This window comes from Phocoena sinus, chromosome 10, assembly GCF_008692025.1.
Source record: "Phocoena sinus isolate mPhoSin1 chromosome 10, mPhoSin1.pri, whole genome shotgun sequence".
Taxonomy (NCBI): domain Eukaryota; kingdom Metazoa; phylum Chordata; class Mammalia; order Artiodactyla; family Phocoenidae; genus Phocoena; species Phocoena sinus.
In genome coordinates, this window is record NC_045772.1 from 61,445,018 (window position 1) to 61,472,535 (window position 27,518).

Below are 27,518 nucleotides of genomic sequence, written 5' to 3' on the forward strand. Positions count from 1 at the left end.
AAAATAGAGGGGAGGGCTTCCCTGGTGGCGCAGCGGTTGAGAGTCCACCTGCCAATGCAGCGGATATGGGTCCGTGCCCCGGTCCGGGAACATCCCACATGCCGCGGCGCGGCTGGGCCCATGAGCCATGGCCGCTAAGCTTGCGCATCCGGAGCCTGTGCTCCGCAAATTCCCAGTTCTGGGGCCTCAATCAACAGACTCCTCTTGTACTCCCACCCTCCACCTGCATAAAATGGCATCCAATACTGAGAGGGAACTTCAGAGAGGGGTGTGTGTGCGTGTGTGTGTAGAGCAGACTATCAATAGGGAGTGAAATTGTGTGTGTGTGTGTATATGTGTAGAGCAGACCATCAATAGGGAGTGGAATAAAAAACGCAGCAAGAGGCATGCACACCAAGACACTTAAGCATTAAAGTGAACTTTAAAGATCAGATTTATTTGGAGAAAACAAAAAACCCCACAACCTAAAGGATGGGATTTTACATCTCAAGACATCTCCCAGGTATTAAGTCTACAGATTACAAATCATTTTCATAGAAGATATTTTTGTACAAATTTTACATGTATTGAGGAGCGGGTCATAAATCCCTGTTTGTTTTAACAGGGTGGCAGGGTAGAGGAATGGGGGAAAAAACAGCTTTTTTGGACACATCTATTTGGAAGCAGACATGAAGAGGGCAAACCCTACTTTTTCATCATCTATAGCAAATGGTTAAAAAAAAATACCCTCTCAACCTTGGGTATCTCTAAAAGCCACTTCCTAGCTACTACCCACTCCAAGCCAATTATTTAAAGTTACTTCACTTGGTATGTCTTTTATGTCCACTGGGTAAATGATTCATTATGCTCGCTGCTGCAGCACTCATAAACCAACACCCCTGCACGGCTGTAAAGGGTCTAACCTAGGACTGATGCGAGAAGAGACCAAGGTGTCTTTTCTCTGCAGGTACCAATATTGCCTGTAAGGACACCATCTGTTGAGCTGACAGTACCAAGGTGCACATAAAAGCAGGCAAGTAAAGCTACTGTGTTGCAAGAGAAGCCAGGACCTTTTGAAATTGTTCTTCTCCATTATCATTTATTCTCTCAAGGGGATGCTAAAAAAACAGAACCAAAAAAAACACACATTGGTCTAGGCCACATTATAAATCCAAACATTGGTGTGGGATTTCACTTGGAGAGAAGGAAACTTTTGTTTTTTTAAAAAGCCCCTCAAACCCCTATCAAGGTTGTAAGAAAGGCTCCCAATTTAACCACCCTCGCTCACCACCTAAGACTGGTAATTCTAAAGTTTTCTGAGGTGTAAAAGGGGTCAAAGCAGCAGGAGCACGAATGGCTGGAGGGAAGGAGTGTCAAAGCATGAAGGAGGCAAGATCTGCTTGAGAAAAAGCAGTGATGATTCCTCATTGGACAGCTCCCAGGGGCTCTAGAGAATGCTTAGGAGGTCAAGTATGTGACTTAAGCAGAAGCTGCCTGTAGGAAGGTTAACAGGAAAGATGAACGTAAGATGATGACAAGAGTCTAAATTTTTAAAGCTCCAAGATTTCAACAGAATGTAGATATATTTGAACTTTCAGAAGGGACAGTGTTTAAGAAAGGGTGAAACCAGGACACATAAAAGACCTGGGAATTCCCACAACCCCTAAGTGCTTCCTGCTCCAGGAGGTAAACGATTATGTGTTTACTGGAGGTCATACCATTTTCCCTGTTACTGGTGCAAAATAATTCATCAAATCCCCAAGCTTCTTTTCAAATCACGATTTCCCCATTTACTTTGGTCACCAAACAATCCTATTCTTCAGTGGTCTGTAGACGCACTCCCACCTACCCCCCTGGGGGGCACAAATGAAGGAACTCCCCCTTAGGCTGGCCCCAGTAACTCAGAATTAAATAAGAGGTGGGGCTGGCAGCCTCCTGGAGACTAAAACAACATCAGAGACTAAACCTACCTTGCCAAGAATGGAGAATTAATCAGATACTGTTTGCTAATTCATGTATGCCACAACAGGATAAGAATTAAAGGTAGAAACCTCACACTCTTCCTTATACCTGCCTACTGCCCAACTAGATTCCAGACACTGCATCACTATCACTGCCATCTTGCTAAACGGAGGCCCCTAGGCACTAATCACACAGGCAACTGCACGTGTCATAAAAATGCACCACAACTTTCAACTTACAGCATTAAAAGCTGTACGTCTCTCTCTGGCTACGTTGGTGATTCTCCAGTTAGTTCAATATTTTAAAGGCTGCAGCAGCATGCAAAACAATTTCATTTTGTTTCTTTTTTAAAAAAAAAAAAAAAGTTAAGAAAGGTATCCAGGAGATGGTGAGTTTTATTTTATCTTGTCTGGATAGAGGTTTGATTTGCTCTCGAATGTTCCCAGGTGGTGAGAGACTAGGAGAAAGCACAGAATGCAGAGGTCTATTCGGTGTAATCTTCTCCCTCATTTTCATCTTCACCATCAACGGCAAGAGCAGCATACTTGCTTGCAGAACTGAACTTCTGTAATAGACACGATCGATAAGAACAAGCGGCAATGCCTATTTCCAACCACTCTGTTTGCAGCCCCAAATGTACAGGATCTCAATGGCAAAAGTAAGCTACAAGAAGTTGAGGGCAAGTCTTTGACACTCACAGAGGCTGGATCTTCAGCTTTCTTTGGCTCAGGTGCAGATCTGGAGTCTTGATCCTTTTTGCCATCTTTCCTGCAGAGACATGAGCAACTTTAGGAGAGGACTCTCCCAACACTCACAAGCAGCTCTGAGGTACTGAACAGGCACCTCCAATCAACAGTTCTGGCTCTCTGGACATTTTGTAATCCAGATTCTCAGAATTGTAACTGACTATATTGGTTGACTTTAATGGGTTCACAGTGGGAGATCTGGCAAGGCTTGGAGAACCAAGAACTTTCTCATACAAAGACACAGGTATCTAGCATCAGATCAAAGATTACAGATGAGGAGGGAACACACGTACCTATCTGACTCCTTCCAGAGGTCTTTGTTCCCTCCATCTCCTGGACCATGGCTGGAATTTCCACTTTGGCCTTTTGGGGCACTCACCCCATCTACTTTATTTTCATCTGCTTGAGTGGAGACACAAAAATAAATGGAAGTCAGTAAAATAGACACTCTTCCTCTCCCAGGTTTCCCTTAAGCTGAAGAGAAGTGTGCCCATATGTACTGAGGAAAATGACAACTACCCCCAATCCAGATTTCCTTCCTAAGCCCCTCTTCCCTTCTATTATGAGACACAGACACACACAGCACAAACAAGATCCACTAAAAAATTCCACTGTGGGGTTATGCCATCATAAAAAGCAAAGTGGAAATAAGGACTATGATGCTGTGTAGTGACCTTGGCCTTGCAGATGGCAACATTTCTAATCTGGACTGAGCATGTCAATTTCCTTCCGATTCTTTTTTTTTCCCTTTCAAAGAAATGTTCTACCGGGAAAGGGCAGGGCTCTATGTTTTCTCCAAAGAGGCCACTCCTGCCCTCTACTGGAAAGAAAAGGCAGACAGTCAAAGAACCTTTAACACAAAAAAATGGGTGCAAAATACAATGATATTCAGTATTTTGTGACTCCTCTATGGGGACTTTTTTTAATCTAGGCCTCTATCTGGGCGAATAACCTATTCCCCTCTTGGCCTTACCTTTCCTTACTGGTCCTTCCTCAGATGGTTGAGCTGGAACTACTTTCCCTCCACCACTAGAAGGAAAACATGTAACCACATCCATCAGCTATCTTAGGGAAGGAACAGATAAGAAACTTCTACTTCAAGTGAAGTTTTACAGAGAAACAAAAATACATACTTAATGCTGTGAAACATTAAAATATGGGAAAGCAACAATGAAAGCAATTATGTGAACTTGACCAAATGTCATGTCCTTTAGAATTATTATAGTCATGCTAGGTTAATCTTATCCCTCTACTTTACAAATGAGAATCCTAAAACTTAGGGAAGTGATGTGACCCCCCAAGGCTGTACTGCCAGAATGTGGCATTGGCGGGTTCCGATTTATAGTGTGTGCAGATTGAGTCACCAAAGTGATGTTAACCAGCTATCAAAACTCCAGAAAACTGAACCACCGGCACACCACAGAATTTGAACTATGACAGCAAAGATGGCAGAACTTATCAGGTGCCATAAGGCCAGTACCCCACAGGGCACCTTCCACCATGATAGCACAGCACTGAAGAGTCTATAGCCAACCAACTGCTATGTTTCCAAGCTGACTCACCTTGTAGGGGACTGCTGCTCTGTGTCTGAGCTCTGAGATCGAGCAGGAGGGTTAGAACTTCGCTTCACCCAAGCATTCTCCTTTGGTGGAGGGGCTGGCATTACCTTTAGAGGCTGTTCAGGTTTGGGAGGCTTAGAAGTTGGAGACTGACAGTCTTCCTCTTTATTGGGTGTTTCATTTTCTAGAGACTTCTCACTCTCTCTCCTTCGTGCATCTGTGAAGTCAGAATGGGAAGGTCAAAGCATCAGGAGAAAAGGGCTTATTGGACAACAATCTATTAAGACCTCAACAGAGTGGCAAACGGTCCACATCTGAGTTTACTGCTTTTCATCGTTATTCTTTTTTTTTTTTTTTTTTTTTGCGGTACGCAGGCCTCTCACTGTTGTGGCCTCTCCCGTAGCGGAGCACAGGCTCTGGACGCACAGGCTCAGCGGCCATGGCTCACGGGCCCAGCCGCTCCGCGGCATGTGGGATCTTCCCGGACCGGGGCACGAACCCGTGTCTCCTGCATCGGCAGGCGGACTCTCAACCCCTGCGCCACCAGGGAAGCCCCTCCATCATTATTCTTAAATACAGACCTGAATTTGATTCCCAATAGATACAATTATCCCCAAACTGGTTTCCAAATGTCCTCTGGCGAAAATGTTTTACTGATGCAAGAGAAATAGGAAAAATAATGACACTCCAAGGATAGCTATCTGACCTCTCCTAGGAATGAGAATTCTTTATTTTAGGATTATCATCTCTCTGTGTTCTCCGTGTTAGAACGTTGGTACTTGAAGAAGGATACATATATGTGTGTGAACTCGAGGAACCACTGATCAACTTCCACATAGAGGCTCAATGCACATGTGCACACACACCCGTAACAGAAGTCTCTTCCGGTACACATTTCTCAGACTTTTCAAAGCAGATGTGAAAGTCAGATCAATCTATGCTAATACTCCAAAATCTCTGCATAATTTGGTTATGGATAGGTTATGGAAAAGGGCAATAATAAGATACCCACCCTGGTCTGACTTACTTCTGCCAGATGTGGATGAGGTCCCCGTTTGTGATGACTCACTTCCTGTCCTCGATCGTTCCTGAGTTTCTTCACTTCGCCAGCTTGGGTGTCTGTATAAAAGAGATTTGACAAAATACATCACGTCCAGCTCAGTGAAGGCCACCTTGGACCCATGCCGACCCCTCAGGAACTATCGCTTATTAATATTTTATCGTGCTGGCTTTATTTATGTGTGGGTGCACGCACCTGTCTCTTTTGCTCAAACCGTTTGAAAGCAGCAGACATTAGCATTCTTTGGTTCTAAATACAGGTATCCCCTGCTTTTCCAAAGTTTCCTTTATGCCACTTCACTTTTACAGAAAGATCCACATATGCTGCTGCTAACCGAAAGAAATCCAAAGAGGATTTCTGCTTTTAAATAACCTACATAATCTACGACTCTGCCCTCCCTTAGTGGTAACACAATTCCACAAATTGCTCAAAACCAGGCCTAGCTTTTCAGCGTATTATAGGAGGTGTCTACGCTATTGGATGTCATGCCATCTTTTTAATAATAAACACTCCTTTACACTATCCTGAAATAACAGAGAATATAACCAACATACACACAAATAAAAATAACTGGAAAATAATTTACAGCCTACACTTAGTATCAGTGAAAACATTTTGCCTACTCCATCCCTAATAACTTGAAAAGAGGTAAATCCATTCACCTCACTATGGTGGAGTTTTACTCTACACAATAAAGCAGGGTTTGGCAAATTTTTTCTTAAAGGGCCAGATAAACTTTATTTATAAAAACAGGTACAGGCCACAATTTGCAGACTCTTGTATTAAAGTACCACCAGGGCCCAGGAGGCCTTTCGAAAATCATGAGGGATAAACAACAACTCTTCATTGGGTAAAGAAACTTTCCCACACGCTGCAGACCACCTAGCAGCCCCACCCCACACACACTAATGCTAGTAAGTGACAACCAGTAACACCACATGAATTTCCCAAGTGCCCCGTGGGGATGTAAGCCCCCCATTAAGAATCACTGGACTGGGGACTCCCCTGGTGGTCCAGTGGCTAAGACTCTGCACTTCCAATGCAGGGGGCCCAGGTTCCATCCCTGGTCAGGGAATTCGATGCCATATGCCACGAATAAGAGTTTGTGTGCTGCAACTAAGACCCGGCACAGCCAAATAAATAAAATAAATAAATGTTAAAATAAAGACTCAGGATTAAAAAAAAAAAGAATCACTAGATTCATGGATGTGAAATCCGTAATACAAGACAACCTCACCTCTCCCGAGGCCGTCGTTCTAGTTTTGGCTCATCCAGCTGACGCTGCAGTTTCTCCTGTTCCTTCTGTAGCCGCTCTTCTACTTCTCGTTCTCTAGCAGCTGTGTCAACAGGCTTTGCCCCTCCAAAGATAGAGGCTGCTCGACTGGACTGGGATGTGCTAGCAGAGGAATCATCTTCTTTAGGAGTACTCCGAGGCTTTAGGTTCAGTTTGGGTCTTTGGGGGGGACCTAAGTTAAATGAAACTCTAAGTAATAGTTTCTGAAAATCATCAGAAGCCGATGGCTGAAAGCCAGATTTCCAGACATACCTCTTACGAAATGCTTTTTGGGATTCAGATTAGTGAGTGGCCTAGCCAATCCAGCAAAGGTAAAAAGGGAGATCATTTAAAAATGGGTGGCCCAAAGAACCAAGTCCAATTAATCTTTCCACTACCACATCCATGATGCAGTACCAGACTGAGGGAAAGACTAAAAACAGTAAAAATTTCCATGGTAAATTAAGCATTTATCATGATTACTATTATCTGTGGGAAATTTTTTGACTATGATAAGATATTGGATGAAAACTATCTTGTTAAAAAATGAGGTCTGGAAGATGGATTGCTTCAGTAGGTTAAGACAAACTTGTAACAGTATGATGCGGAAGGCTCTAGTTCTTATATTATCTCTGTGTATAATATAAATTTGATGGTGATTCATAGGGCAAAGCATGCAACACCGAACATTAGAATATAAACTGTAAGGGAGTCTGACTTCTTCCTGGATCCAAGTTGTCAGAATATTTCAAGATAAACCTGAGTGCTTCAAGGATATTGTATTTCTCAAAATCAGTGTTTATTCTAAGTATTTCAGACACAAAATACATAGAAGATATAAAGAAAGCCTGTGTACATCAACCACCTGACACCACAAAAACCACTGAAGCCTCCCGATAACATGCTTAGTGCTGCGCTGTCTTCTCATAACTAGTATGCTGAATTTGGTATCTATCATTCTTACGTGTCTTTGGTCTTTTACTACATATATCTATGCATCTGCAAACAAAGAGGGTATTGTTTAACAAGATTTAAATTTTCTACAAGGGTTTTAAGCTGGTAGTTTATATAACTTCCGAGATACATTTTTCATCTGTATAACCCTGCAAAGAGCCCATTACCTATGTGAATAGGGTAGAACTGGGGTCAGAAAGAGGAACTCATTGAAGTCACACAGCTAACACCTGGTGGACCAAAGAATGAAATCCACATTATTGAAGCAACTCCACTGCTCCTCCCACTATGGTACACAATGTCTCCTTCTTCCTTTGGTAATTTCGTTTACCTACTCAACAAATAACTGGAACACCTATATTTCAGATACCATGCTAACATCAGGAATATGATGGTTGGGCAGTTTTTGTGGAAGGGATGGAGACAACACTGAAGAGGTACAGCAGTGAAGGCCCTTGTACGTCAGAGGTACAAAGGGTTATCTTTCAGGCCATGAAGAGACAAGATACGGTTTTAGAAGGAGGAGAATAACCAAATTAGATATTGTTCCAGAAAGACTACTTGGGCCAATGTGAAAATGGAGTGAGGCAGGGAAATGTTAGTAACGTGGGCATAGCAATGAAGTCTGCACAGAGGTAGTGGCAGTGACCCTGAGGACAAGGGGGGCAGATCTTAGAAGGAGTGGGGGGTTTGATCATCGGGGGGAAGGGGGGCTGGAAATCAGGTGTACAGCCATTGGGGGAGGCAAGAAATGGCATAAGAGGCAAAGGTCAGTAGTCAATGAAGACTACATCTGAGCCTCGACTTTTCTCACAAGTAAAGGGAAGACGATAACTGTACATCTACCACATAGAATACTTAAATAATACCTGTGTGAGCACTCAGGTCACTGTTGGTGCAGCATAAACGCTCAATAAATGTTAGCTATTATTTCCAGGTTTCTTGCATAGAAATAGAGGAAACAGGTATCATCAACGCTTTTAAGAATAAATTTTAGGGACTTCCCTGGTGGCACAGTGGTTAAGAATCCACCTGCCAATGCAGAGGACACAGGTTTGAGCCCTGGTCCAGGAAGATCCCACATGCCGCAGGGCAACTAAGCCCGTGTGCCACAACTACTGAGCCTGTGCTCTAGAGCCCGTGAGCCACAACTACTGAGCCTGTGTACCGCAACTACTGAAGCCCGTGCTCCTAGAGTCCGTGCTCCGCAAGAAGAGAAGCTACCACAGTGAGAAGCCCGTGCACCCCAACGAGGAGTAGCCTCCGCTCGCCGCAACTAGAGAAAGCCCGTGTGCAGCAACCAAGACCCAACACAGCCAAAAAAAAAAAAAAAAAAAAAGCCACTGCAATGAGACACCCATGCACCGCAAGGAAGAGTAACCCCCGCTCGACGCAACTAGAGAAAGCCCGTGCACAGCAACGAACACCCGTTGCAGCCAATACATACATACATAAAATGACATCACTCAAGTCAGAACAACAAATGGTGGCCATTTATAATAATTTTTGAGAGGTCAGAGTTGTAACACAATATATGTTTTATATAAATGATACAATATCAGGGGCATAATTTTAGAATAGGTACACTGACATCTCACCATTAATTAATGAGTATCAACTACTTGGTATCAGTGGCATTGAAATAAGCAACACCTGGTTTTTAACCCACAGTGCCAACCAATTACTGGCTATGAGACCATGTTTAAGTCTCATTCCTTCACTTGAAAAATGGGTCTAAAACAGCCTATTTTAAGTGAGATCATACTGTAAGAATGCCTGGCAAATGTTTTTTACTTTGTTTATTCAATATAAATTTTTTTTTTTTTTTTTTTTTTGCGGTACGCGGGCCTCTCACTGCTGTGGCCTCTCCCGTTGCAGAGTGCAGGCTCCGGATGCACAGGCTCAGCAGCCATGGCTCACGGGTCCAGCCGCTCCGCGGCATGTGGGATCCTCCCAGACCGGGGCACGAACCCGTGTCCCCTGCATTGGCAGGCGGACTCTCAACCACTGCACCACCAGGGAAGCCCCAATTAAATTTTAACTGAAAAAATCTATATGCTAAAACAGGTTAGAACTAGACTTTATTTCCATTATGTCCATTTTTATCTGATGCTCTTTCCATTATGTTCCGATGCAACCTTTACTATGTGTAGCTTCTATCTGTGCCCACTTAAGGGGTCTGAAACATAACTGAAAAATTCCCAACCAGTTCCTCTAGCGGTTATGCCCCATTAAGTAAGCAAAAGCAAACGATTACCTCTATCATCTCGCCTATAATCATCCCGAGAGTAATCGTCTCTGGAGCTCCATGACCGGTCATCTCGTCGTTCATATCTGTCTTCATAGCGGTCCCCGCCTCCTCTGTAGTCGTCATCCCTACGGTACCCACTACCAAATGCTCTTCTGCCACTGCCTATCCTGGAATCGTAGCCTGTAAACATATCCCAAATTGTGATCATCACACTGGAAGGGAGAAGGCAAGAAAGGAGTTCTTAAAAGAAAGCAATTTAACTTAATTGTGTTTTACAACGACCTCTATCATAGTCTCTGCTGCCTCGGTCATCATAGCGATCTCGGCCCCCGTATCGATCCATGTCCCGGCGTGGGCCATCACGGTAACTGTCCCGATACCCATCACGATATCGGTCTGAATCGTAACGATCTCGATACTCTAGAGAGGAAAGAGACAGGTAACGTCATTCCTTTTTCTTTGACACATACTGATAAAAACAAACATAGCCCAATAGGTCAGTTTGTTTTCATGACTTCATATTCACTGCTGTGTCTGTTATTATTTAAAAAAAAAAAATCGCATTATATCCAAGGTAGAAGAATTTGTATTGAATTAAAGTTTCCTTGGTATTTATTTTAAAAAGTTCTCCACTAATTCAATAAATGTTGCTGGGTTAACAATTTAGGAGGGAGTGAGGGGAGAAAAAATCTCTATACAGTAGTACTGCCTTATGTGTGGTTTCACTTTTTGAAGTTTCAGTTACCTGTGGTCAACCAGTCCAAAAATTTTAAATGAAAAATTCTAGAAATACACAATTCGTTAAGTTTTAAATCGTGTGCTGTTCTGAGTAGCATGATGAAATCTCGTGCCGTCTCCCTCCAACCTGCCTGGGATGTGAATCATCCCTTTGTCCAGCATATCCACGCTGTACAGTACAGGACAGTAAGATATTTTGAGAGAGATCAGATTCATGTAACTTTTATTACAGTATACTGTTATGTATAGGAAAAAACATAGCATAAAACATAGGGTTCAGTAATATCTGAGGTTTCAGGCATCCAGGAGGGTTCCTGGAATGTATCCCCACAGATGAGGGGGGGCGGGGACTACTTTATATCCCATAATGAACTTCCAGGATTAAAGATGTGAATACTAAAAATGGAAGCACAAAGCACCAGAAGAAAATATAGTTGGAATCTTTCATGCCTGATACCAAAGAACCAAAGACTACTTAAAAAGTTTAGCATGGAGGGAATTTCCTGGTGGTCCAGTGGTTAGGACTTCGTGCTTCCACTGCAGGGGGCCTGGGTTCCATCCCTGATAGGGGAAGTAAGATGCCGCAAGCCACGTGGCCCGGCAAACAAAAAGTTTAGCACAGAAAAACAATACACATACCACAAATCTGAGAGGCAAACAAAATAAGAAAAATATATGTAACATATGACAACTGGTTAATTACATGTTACTGCTTAAGTAACAGAAACTAAAACGGGACATTGTTTTCTACTGCCCAAATGGAAAGGTTAAAATAAACGATACATCTTGTAGTGGCAAAGTTTAGCACAATAAGTCAATTCCTACTCTGCCGAGTTAAAAATAGTTCAAAGGCCTTGAAAGTTGTTTCGGAACTATATACTAAAAGATTTAAAAAACATGTATACCCTCTGGGCCAGCAATTTAATTTCTAGGAATTTAACCTGAGCAAGTAACTGGACACATTATACAGATATACATATAAGAAGGTTCTTTGGATTGTTTATAATATTAAAATCGTTGCATGCTATTTAGCTTCAGGTGACATGTCAGAAACCCAGATTTTTATATGAAAAAAAAAAAAACCCTCAATGTCTAAACATGAACCAATTAAAAAACAAAACAAAAAAACTTAAAAGACATTTTGAGTTTAATTGTGAGTAGGCCTAAGAAGTATCTTAGTTTTATGACAGCTTCCTTTTAAAACAATGGTTTCATTTTGCAAAGGACATCACTTTGTCTACGTGAACATTCATCCGCAGGTAGTTTAAATTTTAAAAATTAAGGGACTTCCCTGGTGGTCCAGAGGTTAAGACTCCGCGCTTCCAGTGCAGGGGCAAGGGTTTGATCCCTGGACCGGGGCAGGGGGGATGCAGACGGACAGGGGGACGACACAAAGACCCCACAAGAGGCTTGGCGCGGCCAAACAAAACAGGTCTTGAGTTTTATCCTTGTCATCACATGTATGTTATGCTATCAGATATTCCATTATATAGACAAACCACTACTTAGTCATTTCTTTACTCAACAGAAGGTCCTTTCCATTAAAAAAAGAAATGACAGTGTTGAGTCTTTCTTCATGTATTTCAATAAAGTTGTAGCATTTTCTCCACAAACGTTTTACAAAAGCTTTTATTGGATTTAGGTGGTGTGTGTAAAAGTTTATCCCAGCTCCTACCCCATGACATTCTCTACTCCCCTTCTCTAAATTACATTTTATTTGCATATTGTTTCTCTCCCCTGGTATAAATAATGTCCAACAAAGACAGTATTTTTGTCTGTTTTGTTCACTGCTGTATCCTGAGCTTACAAAAGTATCTGGCACGTGGTAGACATTTAGTATTTTTGAAGGTAATGAATTTTCTGTTATTTTCAAGGGCATCTTAAATTTTTTTCTGCATCTACTGCTACCCTCCTCTTCATCTGCCATGGTGATCATCTACATTAACACATTTGTCCTATTACAAAACAACCCCCCAGAATACACAAGAAACTAACTAGATAAAAATGAACTTACTGTCTCCAAAGCTATCATCACCTCTTCTAGGTGGGTAGTCATCAAAGCTGTCTGTAGCAGGACGGGCCCTCCAGTCTGTATCTGTTTTGTCAGAATCCCGATTTCTATCGCGGCCAAAAGAACGATCATCCCTGTCTACAGATATATAAAATGAAAAAACGCAGGTTAGCTCACAAAAACTTTTGCCAGATATTTCTCATATGCACAGAGGCCCCCTGCTGCCCCCACATACTGCACTTCTTGCTTACACCACAGCATCATCACGAAGTCGCCCCAGGCCCCATAAGTGTGCTCTCCAACTCAACCAAGTGACTCCCTTCCTCACATTTATTCCTACTGGCTTAATGCTTACCTGTCTCATCTTCTGGATAGGCATCTTAAAATTTTTTAAAGATAGGCCAGGAACCCCCTCAAATATACATGAATCAGGCTCCTCTTGTGTCCAGTGTGCTGCTAAGTACGTAATCTATTTAGTATATATTTAACGTTCATCTAGGTCAATCAGGGTTTCTCAGTCTCAACACTACCAACATTTTGGGCTGGACAATTCTTTGTTGGGGCGGCTGTCACACGCATTATAGGATAGTCCCTGGATGCTATTAGACATTAGGAGCCCTCCCCACAGTTGTGACAACCCAAATGTCTCCCAACATTGACAAATATCCCCTGTGAAGCAAAACCATCCTCAGTCAAGAACTACTGCTCAAGGTTAAGGTGGCCCCCACTATCTGCCTCTACTACAAGTTTCTGGGGAGGGGCACCTCTGCTTTGTCTTCCCAGGACCATGACAAAACAAAACATTCAATCATCTTTCCTACCTTTATCCTGTGCTTGATCAGCAACGTCCACTCGAATTCTCCTGTTACCTAGAGACTGAGAGCATAGGACCATATTAACCAACCTTTTGCCCCATTATGCACAAATCCCATGAGTGACCTTGAACGTCTGGGCATAGCAGAAGCACTGGGGGAAGGAAGATAAAGGAAAAACACTGTAATCTAGCCAACACTACAATCTGTTGGCTAAAGAATCCTTTATAAAAGACTTGAATATAAAATAACCCCTTAGAATTAACATTTAAGTTGGGCTTAAATGAATGTCAGGTCAATTGTCTTACTATTTTTATAAAGTCGAACCTCACAGAACAGATTTAACCTTTTAACTATCACAGGCAATTTGTCACATGTAATAAATTAAAAACATTTCTAGACAACTAGCTAAAGAAAAGGTATTATTTGGGTCCAGGGCAATTATGCATTCAAACATTTATAGAGTCCCTACTATGCACCAGCAAAGTTGCATAAAGCATGGTCTCTGTTTATAATCTCAAGCTCTTTCACTCAGTATTACCTTACGATAAATCAGTTCCTCCAGGATACCCTCTGATTTCCCTTTCCCACATCACTATTTATATACTTTGAACCCAATTATTTCTACTGATGATATTTTTCTCATTTCATAGTAGAATCTACAGTTGAAGAAGGATAACAATGAAATTTAGTTAAGAACACCTGGAATTATATTAAATACCACTATGATGATATCTCTAAATACAAACTAACTCCCAAGTCTGGACCATGACAACACTTTATTTAACAGTCAATTCAGCAAACTTTCGATAATAACAATTGTATGGTATTCTTTTCCTTATTCAGACTGAGAGGTAAAAATTAGTAATGTTACTAAAACCTAAAATGATCTGAGAAGAAAAACTTTCAAACAACTTTTGCTTTTCATATATTTAGCTAAATACATGAATTTTATTCCTATTTGACATCTGCTTCATATTATCATGGTGGTACTCAAATTATGAGATAGGAAAAATATTTTAAGAGGAGTTGCTTTCAATCACGTCCAATGGCAGACATGGACCATAGAATTATGGCACAAATGGCATTGGAAATTGCCTTCTCAACGAACAATGAGATGTTTCTGGAATTAAAAGAGAAAAAAAACAGCCTTTTTTTCTTTCGATATATAATCAGTTTGATTTCTAAAGTCACTCACTAGAGATAAAAAAGCAGTTCTTGGATTAGAAACTTCCATCACTAACAAGTAACTAAATGTTTCAATATCCTGCTCTGGCTAGCCTCGGAATCCCTACATGGCACCAATCACTTAAATAACTGTATTTCAATTAGATTTAATCTCCATCCCCCCTCATGTATTAACAGCTAAATCTCCTCTCCCCACAGAACCTCTAGTGTCTGGATTAAAAAACATCTATGGGCAATGTTACAAAGCAGGACTGAATGTTTACTGTCATTCTCCTGTAACAGATTCCCAGGAGAGCCCTCTTAAAAATAAAAAATTACTTCCCTGAAAATGAGGTAACATCTTTAAATACTAAAATAACATGATTTTTCTATTTGCCTTGATCTGGTCATATTATTTTGAAAAAGCAAAGCCACGGAGCTGAGGCAAAGCTGTGAGTGAACTAACGTGAGATTTTATTAAGGACTTCGTGGTGGATTTCTTCACAATTTCCCACCTAAACACATTCCTGAATTACTAGGCCCTGCTGAACTTGCAGAAGGGAGGTGTGACGTGCTAGATCTTGAATGTTAACCGGTATATTGATAAATAATCCAGGCTTTTCTTCGTAGGTACTATGGGAACCTTCGAAATAGCTACTGACCTGGCCTAAAAACTATCAGTTTGATAAACACAAGAGCTGTTAGCTCCCAGCCCTCACCTCCCATCCTTAGTTTATTTACCTCTTCATTGAGGCTCAGGGCAGTGAACAAGGAATCCAGGTCCTCAAACTCAGCATAACCAAAACCTTTCAACCTCTCAGGATTGCTGGGTTCACGTGGTAAACGCACTGCACTGATCTAAGGAGGAAAGAAACAAAAAATATTTCCTAATTCAATGTTCTTGTTCATTTATCTTCTTCTTGGGATACAAGAGAGACTTCATCGTATACCCTATTAAACCTTTTCAATTTGAACAATATGAATTTAACCTTTAAAAAACTAAGGAGTTCAATGTATTCCTTGTACCCCTGACTTCTGCTTCATTCTACATTTCTAGTTTTTAGTTGTTTTTCAATTAAGAGGAACTGCCTGTGTTCCACAATTAGTTTATTTCCAATTTTTGTCTCTCAGAAATTTGACTCAGTTTTTGCCAAAAAATTTTCTGGGCAGTATATTTTTTGGCAAGCTAACTTACCTGAGAAACATTACTTATTGTCTTCATTATTAATAGCTTGGCTGAATCAAACACTGGATTGTAAACCCTCACCATACTTACCCCTTCTGCCGAATTCTGAGATGGTAAACCACTGAATTGTACTTTTCACTTTTTATGTCTGTTTTCTTAACTCTTTTTACTTATTTCTTCATTTCTCCAATATTTTGCATATATTCAAGCTATCTTTTGCATCACTGATTTGATACTTTATTCTGGGCTCCTGAGATATAGATTTTGTCACAGCCGCTTTTAAATTCTAGTTTAACTCAACTTATGAGGAGAGCAGGAAAAGGAACAAAATAAAAAGGGAATAAAATAAAAGGAAGTAGCTACAGACCAATTCTAGAGCACAAAGGTGAAAAGCCTGAACAGGCCAGAGATTATTCAACACTCTACGGAAGAAAGAGGCTACTAGAGAGGAATTGGAAACAGGCCATGCTTCTAGATGTACTACATAATTAAACAGAGAGTAAAATTTGTTAAGTTGTGATCAAAAATAATCACACAAGAAAAGCCAGCTACAGAAGTTGATGGCCCATTGCAGAGAACAGGATCTAGTAAAGAAGTCAACCAACATAACAAAAGCGAAGGAGGGTTGACATATATACACTAATATGTATAAAACAGATAACTAATAAGAACCTGCTGTATTCATAATAATAAAAAAAAAGCGAACGAGGGAGGGACTTCCCTGGTGGTCCAGTGGTTAAGAATCCATCTTCTAATTTAGGGGACGTGGGTTTGATTCCTGGTTGGGAAACTAAGATCCCAGGTACCGCGGGGCAACTAAGCCTGCGAGCCGCAACTAGACAGCCCAAGCACTCTGGAGCCCACAACTAGAGAAGCCCACACGCCGCAATGAAGACCCAACGCAGCCAAAATAAAGAAGTGAAAGAGGGAGCAGATTCTTAGAAGAAATCTAGTTTTTAATGTCTTCTCTTCAGCAAAGACTCTGGAGAAAAACCGAATAGAATTGGAAATTATTACTCATTCTTCCATTTTTGAAATCCTAAGTATTTTTTCATCAAAGTTTAGAAAAAGGATTCTTAGCACCTCATACTCACTTTTTCGTCTTTCTGGAAACTTCTAGGTCAGTGTTTTCAAACATCCTGCCTTAAGCTTTTTAAGCAAGCCTGTGAATCCCATTATATGTGAACAGACTCTGTTAATAAAAACTACACATCTGCTCAGTTAAACGTATTCATATAAAAAATTAAAATGTAATTTTGATATAAGCCTGAATGTCAAGAACAGAACAGCTGAGTTCAGAGAAACTTTCTTCCACTTTCCAACGTTTAACTGGGTATGTCACCTTTAAATTTCATAGAGAAGGGATATATATTTTTGAGATTCTCTCTATACCAATAAGGTATTAAATTTGCTGATAAGACTGTCCAACTGGTTTTAGATGAGAACATTCTCAGCCAAAGGGCCTAAACACCACTAAATTATGTACCTGTTTCTTCCAAGTATAGACACAACCTCAGATCCTTTCTCAACACAGAAATTCAGAGACAGTCACTACCCATACAGTACCCTCCATATCTAGTTAATTGCCTAAAACCTTTACACTTACATTTAATCCTCTAAAGAATTCCTTAATGGAGTCTTCTGTCACATCATAGGGCAGGTTCCCTAGAAAAGCAGTGTAGGGTGGTGATTTGGGAAGACGGCTCCGGTCGATATTGGGTTCCCGAGCAGCCCGTGGAGCAGTGGGCAGGATGGAACGGTCAATTGGAGGTGCCCTATACACGTCATCATCATTACTATGCCAAGTGGTTGAAACTAGGATAGAAAAGTAGACATAAGAAATTAGAAGAGGGCTTCCCTGGTGGCGCAGTGGTTGGGAGTCTGCCTGCCGATGCAGGGGACACGGGTTCGTGCCCCAGTCCGGGAGGATCCCACATGCCGCGGAGTGGCTGGGCCTGTGAACCATGGCCGCTGAGCCTGTGCTCCGCAACGGGAGAGGCTACAGCAGTGAGAGGCCCGCGTACCACAAAAAAAAAAAAAAAAAAAAAAAAGAAATTAGAAGAAACTTCCCTTACTGCCACTGTAGAATTAGAGGACATATGCTAAGCGCCAAGTATTAAATAAGCTGTATCAAGAAATAAACAGATAAAAAGGGTAGGGGGGTTCAGCAATAAGGACCCTTTACAGACAAAATGCTTCTGAAATGTCAGAATCAGATAGCAATGCCAAGACTCAGTACTATTTACTGTCTCTTTGTTTCTAAGTATTTCAAGGCCTTTCAAGGCCCAGGCTTTTGTTAACAGAATCATAACTTATTCCTTATGCAGCAGAGAAATGAGAGAATATCAATCACTATTTATGGAATGTTACCGTGTGCCAGGTACTTCATATTCATTATATCCCAACTTACCTTTGTAATAATCATGTGAGTTTGTTTCCCATTTTACAGAAAAGGAAACTAAGATTTCAGGAAGGTTTTGTAACCTGCCCAAGGTCACACAGATGGTAGTGCAGTAGGATGGTAATCTTAGTGGAGCTAGGAGATACTGTCCCTACAGCACTGCCCATGAATTTGTACTTCAGGTACCAACACTTATGGAAAACATGATCTAGATGAAATTTCTTGTTACAAAAACAGGTCACAAAAGAAAAAGTATTCTTCTGTTTGCAATTAAAGCTTTTAGAGAAAAATGATGGGTGATCAGACTTATGTCATACCCAACGATTTTATAGCTCCTATCTGTTCCTGGCTATTTCTTGAAGGCACAGAACTTATTCAAATGATACCCCAATGACTCTTCTGCATTTTCCCACCATAATTCCTATTCCTATTCCTCAGACCAGTTCTGTTTACCCAGGGACGCCCTGACTTCATACTAATAGCTCTTAGAACAAATTATTCCTTGACTCTTGAGTATAAAGATCGTATAGGTTAATACTGCATATTACTTTATGAGGACATCACAGACTTTCAGACCTAAAATGAAGTAATCTAGTACTTACTTTACAAATGAAGAAAATAAGGTTTAAAAGGATAGCACCCTGAGAAAGCCCTGTTACTGCAATAGCCAGAATTAGCACTAAGCTCTCTTGAATCACCACTTTAGCCCCCATCACAAACTCTTAGAGCCTAAACCTAAGATTCTACAAAATACATAAACATAAGATTGCAGGTTCTACAAAATTAGTTAAATTCCTTCCAAATTACACGTGAGAACAATTATTGTGGAACAGATTTTGTCTAGAAGGTAATGAAAATTCCAAACACGACGGAAAACAAAAGAAAAGTTACCATCTCCTTCTAGGTCATCTGTTTCATCAGCCCAGCTGACTGGTTTGGGGACATAGGTGCTTCCTCCACCAGTCCCTCCATCCTCAGCCAGGAAGTCTGTTAGGGAGATAGTCTTCCCCTTCTTATTCTTCTTTTTTGCTATTTTAAAAGGGCCAGAGAAAGATTATTCATCAATACTTGGGTATTTACAGAGTTGTACAATGCACTATTGTTAAATGTATTTATAAAGAAAGCAACAATAAATGCCCATCAAAGGTTCAGATTGTGGTACATTTCTGTGAAAGAATTCCATGCAGATATAAAGGAGAAAGCACAATGTACTGGCACAGAAAGTCCGAGATGTGAAAAATAAAAAGTTACAGAATACATATTATGTAAGTCCCCCTTTCTTTTAAAAATTTTTTTAATTTATTTTATTTATTTGTATTTGGCTGCGTTGGGTCTTCATTGCTGCGCGCGGGCTTTCTCTAGTTGCGGCAAGCAGGGGCTACTCTTTGTTGCAGTGCGCGGGCTTCTCATTGCAGTGGCTTCTCTTGTTGTGGAGCACAGGCCCTAGGTGTGCAGGCTTCAGTAGTTGTGGCATGAGGGTTCAGGAGTTGGGGCACACAGGCTCTAGAGGACAGGCTCAGTAGTTGTGGTGCATGGACTTAGTTGCTCTGTGGCATGTGGGATGTTCCTGGACCAGGGCTCGAACCCGTGTCCCCTGCATTGGCAGGTGGATTCTTAACCACTGCGCCACCAGGGAAGCCCCTACGTAAGTCCCTGTTGTTTAAATATACATTATGCATACGGATGCAAAGGGGTCCAGAAGGGTTTTCAAACTTACTCTGGGAGTAAAACTGAGGTGGGGGCAGCAACCTTTTATTTCCTACTATATTCACTTGTGTAGCATTTGAGATTTTTGTAGGTTACTACATTTATTGCTCCTGGGACACAAAGAAATAAAACAAAATCCCTATCCCTAATAATATATTCTGTATGACACTTTGGAGAATTGTTTGATACTCGTAAAATAAGCACATGAGGAAGGAATCATTACTATCAATTTACAGAGAAGGAAACCAAGTCTCAGAGAGGTTAAATGACCATCCTAAAGTTACAGTGATATTAGATGGCAGAGCTAGAATTAAACCTAAGGTTTTGGATACCAAGTCTAGGGCTCTTCCCATGGGAGCCCCAGCCCCTAAAAAGCTTGTTATTAGTTCTATGGCAGGTTATCACAACCAGGGCAAATGTACTCACTGTCATTTGAAAGTGTTCAAATTGTAAGACTCATATACACAGCTCGATTTCTCTGCCCTCTAGGAAAAAAAAAGATCTCCTTCCCTACCTTAATATCACATATGAAGATGAGATATTATACTAAAGGGAAAACATAGGAAATCCCTAAGAACCAACAATTTAAATGTTTCCCATGGTTATGAAATCTTTAGGAATCTCTAAATGGCTCCATTTAGTGGCCTGACCTTGGCTCTTTAACTCTCCAGTCCTCAGAACTTCTGAAATGGCACCCATCAGCAGCTAACGCAGAAGAGTTGAAAGGACTAACTGAAGTTCTAAAACTGGCCCCTGAGAACAGCTGCGACATAATTAAGACAAAAAACAAGCAGCTCTGCTGTTAACAAAGATCATTTTCATGGCTTTTATAATGATGAGTTCCTCCTCCATGTTCCAATTCTCAACATTTTCCATCCAAGAGGATGAAGAATCTGTAACTCGATGCACCATTTGCTTAACTGAATGAAGATTGTTCTCTCACCTGCCTTTCCTTTAAAATACCATTTTCAGGAACTAAAGACCTGCTTGCTACGAATGTTATGAACATTCTGGACACAATATGAATTAAATTCATATATAAAACAAAGGGAAAAGGGATACCTCAATCAAACTCTTATTATTCCTATGTTGGACTTGACCTCATTTTGCACACTGAGATTATGGTCTCAATGTGCAAACCAGACTAACTTGGCTGTTATTATACAGAGAAAAGATGGTCTTGAACATGAAGTTTCCAGGTCTCTCTCAAGTGACTTAACACTAACCCTGCTCCAAAACTATAATTTATGATCACCAGGTTATATTTTGGATCTATTATATGCTTTGAAAGAAAGCAGCTATGCAAAGTTTAAGTCCTATAGCACTGATACTGCTCCTAGCTCATATGCAAAGGCCTAGGGGAAATTTTAATTTGAATAAGACATAAAGCATACCTCTGTGGTAGAACGCTTATAATGTATAGGCTTATTTTAGTTGTCCAATTTAAAAATAAGTGTCTGGGACTAGTATGATGCTAGCTAGAGATCTTTACCTTCATGGGGCTTAATGTAGTATCATGATCTGTCTGGTCACTGAGGAAAAAAAATAGAATTGGTGGTCAGTCATACAATGAGGTCAAGTCCAACATAAGAATAGTAAGAGTTTGACTGAGGGATCACTTTTCCCTTTGTTTTATATATGAATCTAATACCAAAACAGCACAGTCTGGAATTAACCTGCCCTTTGGTCTGATTCTGGTTTACATCAATTTTCTAAATCAGAGTTTCTCAACTTTTACCCCTTGACTCTTGACAAACAAGTCTCACACTCTCCTTTAATGTTATTTGAAATTTCAAAATAATAAATATCATGACAAAGAAAAATATTAAAGCACTGTTTTAGAATGTCTTTTCAAATCATACATCTCCCTCTCCCCTGATTCTGTGACTGGCCCCTCCAAAAACTTCTGGCTGAGAATCACTGTGGGATGATGGACAGTCTTCAATTAAAGACAGGCTGAAATTCTTCCACAAGATCCCTAACTTCCGTTTCTTTAAATCTAGCAGCAGCATTGACTCAATCACAATATAAGCAGCAGATTTAAAGGAACAAGCCTTTAAAAAGTAAAATGAATAAACCTAAATGTTTGTTCCACTCTATTTTATTTCAGTAACCAAGAAACAATGTTATCTAAATCCTCCTTGTGCTTTGCTCCTTCAATATCTAGGTCCATTCCATGTTTAGGATTTCAGCAATGTTCTCTTCTTTATAAGTAAAGCATCATTTAATGCTCTAGGGGTATCAATCCCTTGATACAATGATTGAACTGGTCCAACTCTTAGTTTTCTTTAAATCTTATGTGAATTGGTTAAAGTTAAACCAACCACCTGATAAACAAAACACATTCCAATTACTTAAGACCAAATCCACAAGGACTAAGAGGAAAAAAAAACATATGTCCCAGAAATTTTATTAAATCCTCTAACTGCCTGCTTGTCTCGTTACAATTGTAATTTATTCACTAAGTACTAGGTTCTTGTGAAGGTCTTTATATACTCATCTAGGTTAAAGAAAAGATCTTACAATTACAGTCTTTTTAATTAAAAAAACAAGCTTTGTTATGACATATAAAAATAAATACTACAACTGATCAGCTTAACTCTGTTTCTCAATTTCTGCATCACTGACATTTGAGGTTGGGTAATTCTGTGTTGGGGGGCGATGGGGTGTCCCGTCCATTGTATGATATTTAACAGCATCTCCAGTCTCAACTTAGATGTCAGTAGCAACCCCCCCACCCCACTGTGACAAAAATGTCTCCAGACATTGCCAAATGTCCTCTGGGATGGGTGAGACAAAACTGCCCATGATTGAGCACCACTGCTCTAAGTGGTAATTTCATATCAACAAATAAGTAGACAAACAAAAGGAAACGTTAGCCCTATATAAAGCACATCAGCAGAAAAGTGACCACATTAAACCAAGTCTTCAGGACTATCAGGCTGTAGCAAGTAAAAATGCTTCCTTTATTTTTCTCAGAATGTTGTCCTGTTAACTCCATTGTATTAGTAATAAAAGCACCAACTGACAGACACTGGAGTGATAAAATCTATGGAAGTGCTGTTTTCCTTAAACAAAACAGAAGACACCTTAAAGTACTTTAATCAATAAAGCTTATTTGTTGTACAATGCAGCCCTACTTCTCCATCTTTCTTAAACTAGTATCTCTTATTTAGGAAGGAGAATTCACATAGCTCTTAACATTCAGATAAGTTGTCAAAAATTAAGTTTCTTAATTTTAGATCTTGCCAGACTAAGTCCCACTTACTTTACAGGGTTATCAAGTCTTCTGAATGTGTTAGCAACTACAGACTAGGAGGGTTTCCCTGGTGGCACAGTGGTTAAGAATCCGTCTGCCAATCAATGCAGGGGACATGGGTTCGATCTCTGGTCCGGGAAGATCCCACATGCTGCGGGGCAGCTAAGTCCGTGCGCCACAACTACTGAGCCTGCACTTTAGAGCCCACGAGCCAAAACTACTGAAGCCTGCGCACCTAGAGCCTGTGCTCCGCAACAAGAGAAGCCACTGCACTGAGAAGCCCATGCACCACAAAGAAGAGCAGACCCCGTTCACCGCAACTAGAGAAAGCCCACGTGCAGCAACGAAGACCCAATGCAGACAAGAATAAATAAATAAGTAAACTTATTTAAAAAAAAAAAAAAGACTAAGTCAGAAAGTGTCATAAAAGCCCGTACAAAATCACAGCATTATTCATAATAGGCAAAAAACTGGAAACAATCCAAATGCCCACCAACTGATGAATAGATAAATTGTAGATGTCCACGCAACGGAAGTGTCAATAAAAAGGAACGAGTATCCATACATCCTACAATATGGATGGATGAGCACTGAAACATGCTAAGAGAAAGAAGCTAGCAACAAAAGTCCACCCACTATATGATTCCATTTATATGAAACGTTCAGGATAAGTAAATACAAAAACCCAGTAAGATTAATGGCTGGTGAGGGGAGAAGAGAAATGACTGCTAATGGGCAAGGTGTTTCTTTCTGGGAAGTGAATCCTGCCAGTCTCCAGAATTAAAAGCTAGTTAACGATCAACAAATATTTCCTTAAAGAAACAATACTGTACAAATGCAATCTACTCAAATACCAGAGTGCCTAGAACTGAACTAATCTGCTGATCAGAGCCCGGCACAAAAATATGTTTCATACAATGCAGTACAGTATCACGATGTTGAGAGGCTTCAACTTTTACTATGCTACTGTTTAGCAGAGTAGAGAATAAAGTCTAAGTCAGGACCAATAAGCTCCACCACCTTGACTCCTATGTTCAGTTGTTATGGGACCTCTCTTCTCTGTCCAACTTCTTCATCTTGACACAATCTGAGGAAAATGCCACACTGCCTTTTCCTTACGTCTCCACACTACTCAATTTGATCACTTACATAAAATATATAAAATAAGTGTCCAATACAACATCATGCAGATAGATCACTACACAAAGTACTCGCAGCTTTTCTGTAAGAGAGGAGCTATAAAAATTCAAGAATAACTTCCTGCTTTGGGCATTTTCCTACCATTAGGACCACAGCAATATCCATTACAAATCTAAGAAACTGACTTTGGTGTGTGCACTTATAAATAAATGTACATACACATACTTAATTACAAACAAGCAGTTAAAAATAACCAAACAAACCCCAAATCCTTAAGTTAATTCTTTCCCCCATGATCAGGAAAACAAATTCTAGGATGTTTTGAGACAAATACAATGTAGTAGGGTATCCTATCTCAAGCTATACATGGTATGTGACATACCTCAAAGCTGTATAAAAGTATATACATTTTTTAAAAAGTGACATTACTTAGAAATACGATGTTTTACCTTGGTACTTCTCTCTGTATTTGTACTTGCATTTTCATAAGGTTTTTTTTTTTTTTTTTTTTTTTTTTTCATAAGGAGTTTTAACCTTGGCCTTCTGAATCTGGGTATCTTACTCCCAGAATAACAAACATGATACAGGAAGGGATATGAAAATAGGTTAATACGTGAATAGCATATAATAGCAACCACTGAAACTACTTTTCACCATAAGGGTCAGAATTGTATGAAAACAACCATTGGATACTATCCTCACCCCATAAAAAATAATCAAGATGACACATATAATTCTGGAAAGTGTTATGCAAATGAAAGGCCTTGTGTGGGCAAAGATACACTATTTACAATCTCAAAGCAGTCTAGTCTCAAAAACTGTTAACCCATATCAAATACATTTGCTCCCCCATAGATAAGGAGAGTAGATTCAATAGTCAGCTCTGGGACACCTCCTGTTCTTGAAGTTCAATAATGGGTCACACTGGATACTGGTATTACTGCAAAGAATTTTTGGGTCTCACTTAACAGTAAAAGAGGCCTATGAAGTTTTATCATGTATTTTCACTAAGAAAATGTAAGATCTGTTTTTTTCAACAAGACACCAGGCACCCTCAAGTAGTATACTGAAAATACACTAATTTTACGGACTCATAAATACAGTCATGTGGGAATACTGGTCACTCAACCAAGTCAATGCAATGGGAAAGGATTCAAAGTGGGGAAAGAAATTTGATCGTTTCTCAAGGGCAGACTGTCAGATGCAACCTTGCACCTGGACACTAGCATAAGTGTAACTTACACATACTACACAAGCTAAAGATTCATGGAACCAAATGAAATGAGATGAGGGCTTCCAGGCAGGTAAAGTGGAAGAACAGGAGGAGACCTCACTAAGTACATCCAGTTTAATCAGTCTGGATTTCACTCAGTTCTGTAAAATGAAGGACAGATTGTTAATGGTGTCTTCCACCTCTAAAAATTCCACACAAGTTTTGAGAAAGGGAATACAGGCCTTTCTCTAGGTTATGACACTAAGCCATCAGGATGGCAAATTCAGGCCAAATAAGTAGTTCAGATGAAGCTCTTGGGCAGCATCCCAAACTTAGGATGACATGGAAGCCAACCTTGTTAGTTCCAAGTTGATAATGGAGAAGAGTGAGAAGTTTCAAAGATATCGACCTTACTCTGCCATCAGCACGCAGTGTGACCCTGAACGAATCATTTCATCTTCCTCAGATGGGAGACACCAATATCTGCCTATGTTATCTCACAGAACATCAAATTATACAACATACAAAAAAGTGCTAGGTCCACGTCAAGCACTACACTAATAAAAGGTATTATGTTCAAATGCACCTCAATTTCCTCAAAGACATACATTTCTATGTAACAGAGGAAAGAAATCCTTGGTGAGAAATGAGTGTCCGGAGATAACAGTTGTTCAATAAATGTTTTGTAGAATGCAGGGTCATGCCAGGGAAAAGAGACCATATCTGCCAAGCTAAAATTACTGCTACGAAATGTTGGCACAGCTCACTAAGTCCATCAGAAATGCAAGTAGACTTGCATGTCAGCGATATTCCCTCTCCCAAAGTCTAAAAAAGAAATCAACTCGAACCACTAATATTCTAAAAGCACCCCCAAGCAGTTGTGCAAATATCTTCCAAAAAAAAAAAAAAAGCCCAACTCCACCACTGGGGCTATCAAAACTCGACCAAAATCAAAATGGAAGTTGTCAAGGGATCAGATCTTGCTCACCATTGTATCTCCAATACCTAGAATCGTGCCTAGCACGTATATAGCTCACACTCAGTAAAAATGTTGCCTGAATAAAACAGCCTAGAACAAATGTAGGTCTCCACCCTGTTTCTCTCCTCCAACACGTGGGCGCCCCACACCGGGTTCCCCATCCCCATCTAACTCCAGTAACTTCAACCTCCACACCTAACACATTTACCCTTGTAAAAATATAAGCGCCGGGTCACACTCTAACAGGGGAAGGTCAGAAAGTGGAAGGACCTAAAAAGAAAGCAACACAGGTGCGTAAACCTTCCCATCTGGGCTCTCGCGCGTGCTTTTAAGGAGCGCCCGTCTCCACTACCCTCTTCTCTTCTACCGCGCACGCGCACCGCCGCCTTCCCCCGCCCCTCCACCGACTCGCACTCCCGTTCTAACTGCCCCCCCCTTTATTCCCTGCCCCCACTCCCGTCCGCAAAGGCCTCGCGCCTCTGAGACCTGGTCTAGTGTGCACCCGTCCGCGCGCCAACCGCCTCTTTCCCTCCACCACGCCTTCACGCGGACACAGTGCTTCACGTCTATGCGAAGGCCTCACGTCTCCCGCGGCTCTTTCTGCGCCTCCTCCTTACTCCAAGTCAAGCCAGAGTCCACCATTGCTCCCAAGTCCAACCTCGCGCATACGGGGTGAAAAGGGTGTGAGGGGGAGGGGAAGGTGTCCTTCCCCTCCCCCCAAACATCCCGAGGCGATAACCTCACATGGCCTAGCCGCCAGCCTGCCGCAGCACCCAAATCCGAAGGGAAGCGGTGCCGCCCATCCCCCGACTCCAGAGAACCAATGGATCAGGGTCGGAGAGTCGCTTCGGACCCCGGTCCTTGGCCGCGCTCGGCCGCTCACTCACCTGAGGCCGCCATGTTGGGAGAGGGAGAGAGAACGCAAAAGACCCGGATGAGGCAGTCACGTGATTATAGCGAGCGCGTCGGGCTAGGAGACGCAAAACTGGGAGGGGGCGGGGAGGCGAGGAGGGACACAGGAGGCGGGGCGGCACTGCTCTGGGTTCGTAAAGCAGCGCGAGGAGGTGGCGCGGCGTCCGACGGGAAGACCTGCGCGACATGTGGCCAAAGGGGTGGGGCAC

At 41.1% G+C, this 27,518-nt stretch overlaps 1 protein-coding gene and 1 long non-coding RNA gene across 6 annotated transcripts; both read right to left on the reverse strand.

Annotated features, from left to right (window-relative positions):
* Positions 1–409: 409 nt before the first annotated feature.
* On the reverse strand, positions 410–27,518 carry EIF4B (eukaryotic translation initiation factor 4B). 5 transcript variants are annotated; one of them, XM_032645218.1, is made up of 15 exons: positions 27,285–27,503; positions 18,991–19,128; positions 17,305–17,513; positions 15,254–15,370; positions 13,355–13,409; positions 12,537–12,671; positions 10,067–10,204; positions 9,791–9,964; positions 6,544–6,772; positions 5,274–5,365; positions 4,250–4,463; positions 3,661–3,716; positions 2,981–3,089; positions 2,640–2,709; positions 410–2,506 (listed from the first exon to the last, which is right to left on the reverse strand). In XM_032645218.1, exons 1-15 carry the CDS (start codon positions 27,295–27,297, stop codon positions 2,426–2,428), a joined length of 1,830 nt encoding a protein of 609 aa, XP_032501109.1. In that variant the 5' UTR covers positions 27,298–27,503; the 3' UTR covers positions 410–2,425. The 5 variants fall into 5 exon arrangements, 4 of the variants coding, with proteins under 4 accessions (XP_032501109.1, XP_032501110.1, XP_032501108.1 ...); XM_032645219.1 differs by having other exon boundaries at positions 2,981–3,086; positions 27,285–27,421; XM_032645217.1 differs by having other exon boundaries at positions 2,981–3,086; positions 5,259–5,365; positions 27,285–27,421.
* On the reverse strand, positions 4,472–5,251 carry LOC116760386. Its single transcript, XR_004351724.1, has 2 exons — positions 5,040–5,251; positions 4,472–4,899 (listed from the first exon to the last, which is right to left on the reverse strand). It is a non-coding gene; the product is annotated as an uncharacterized LOC116760386 (long non-coding RNA).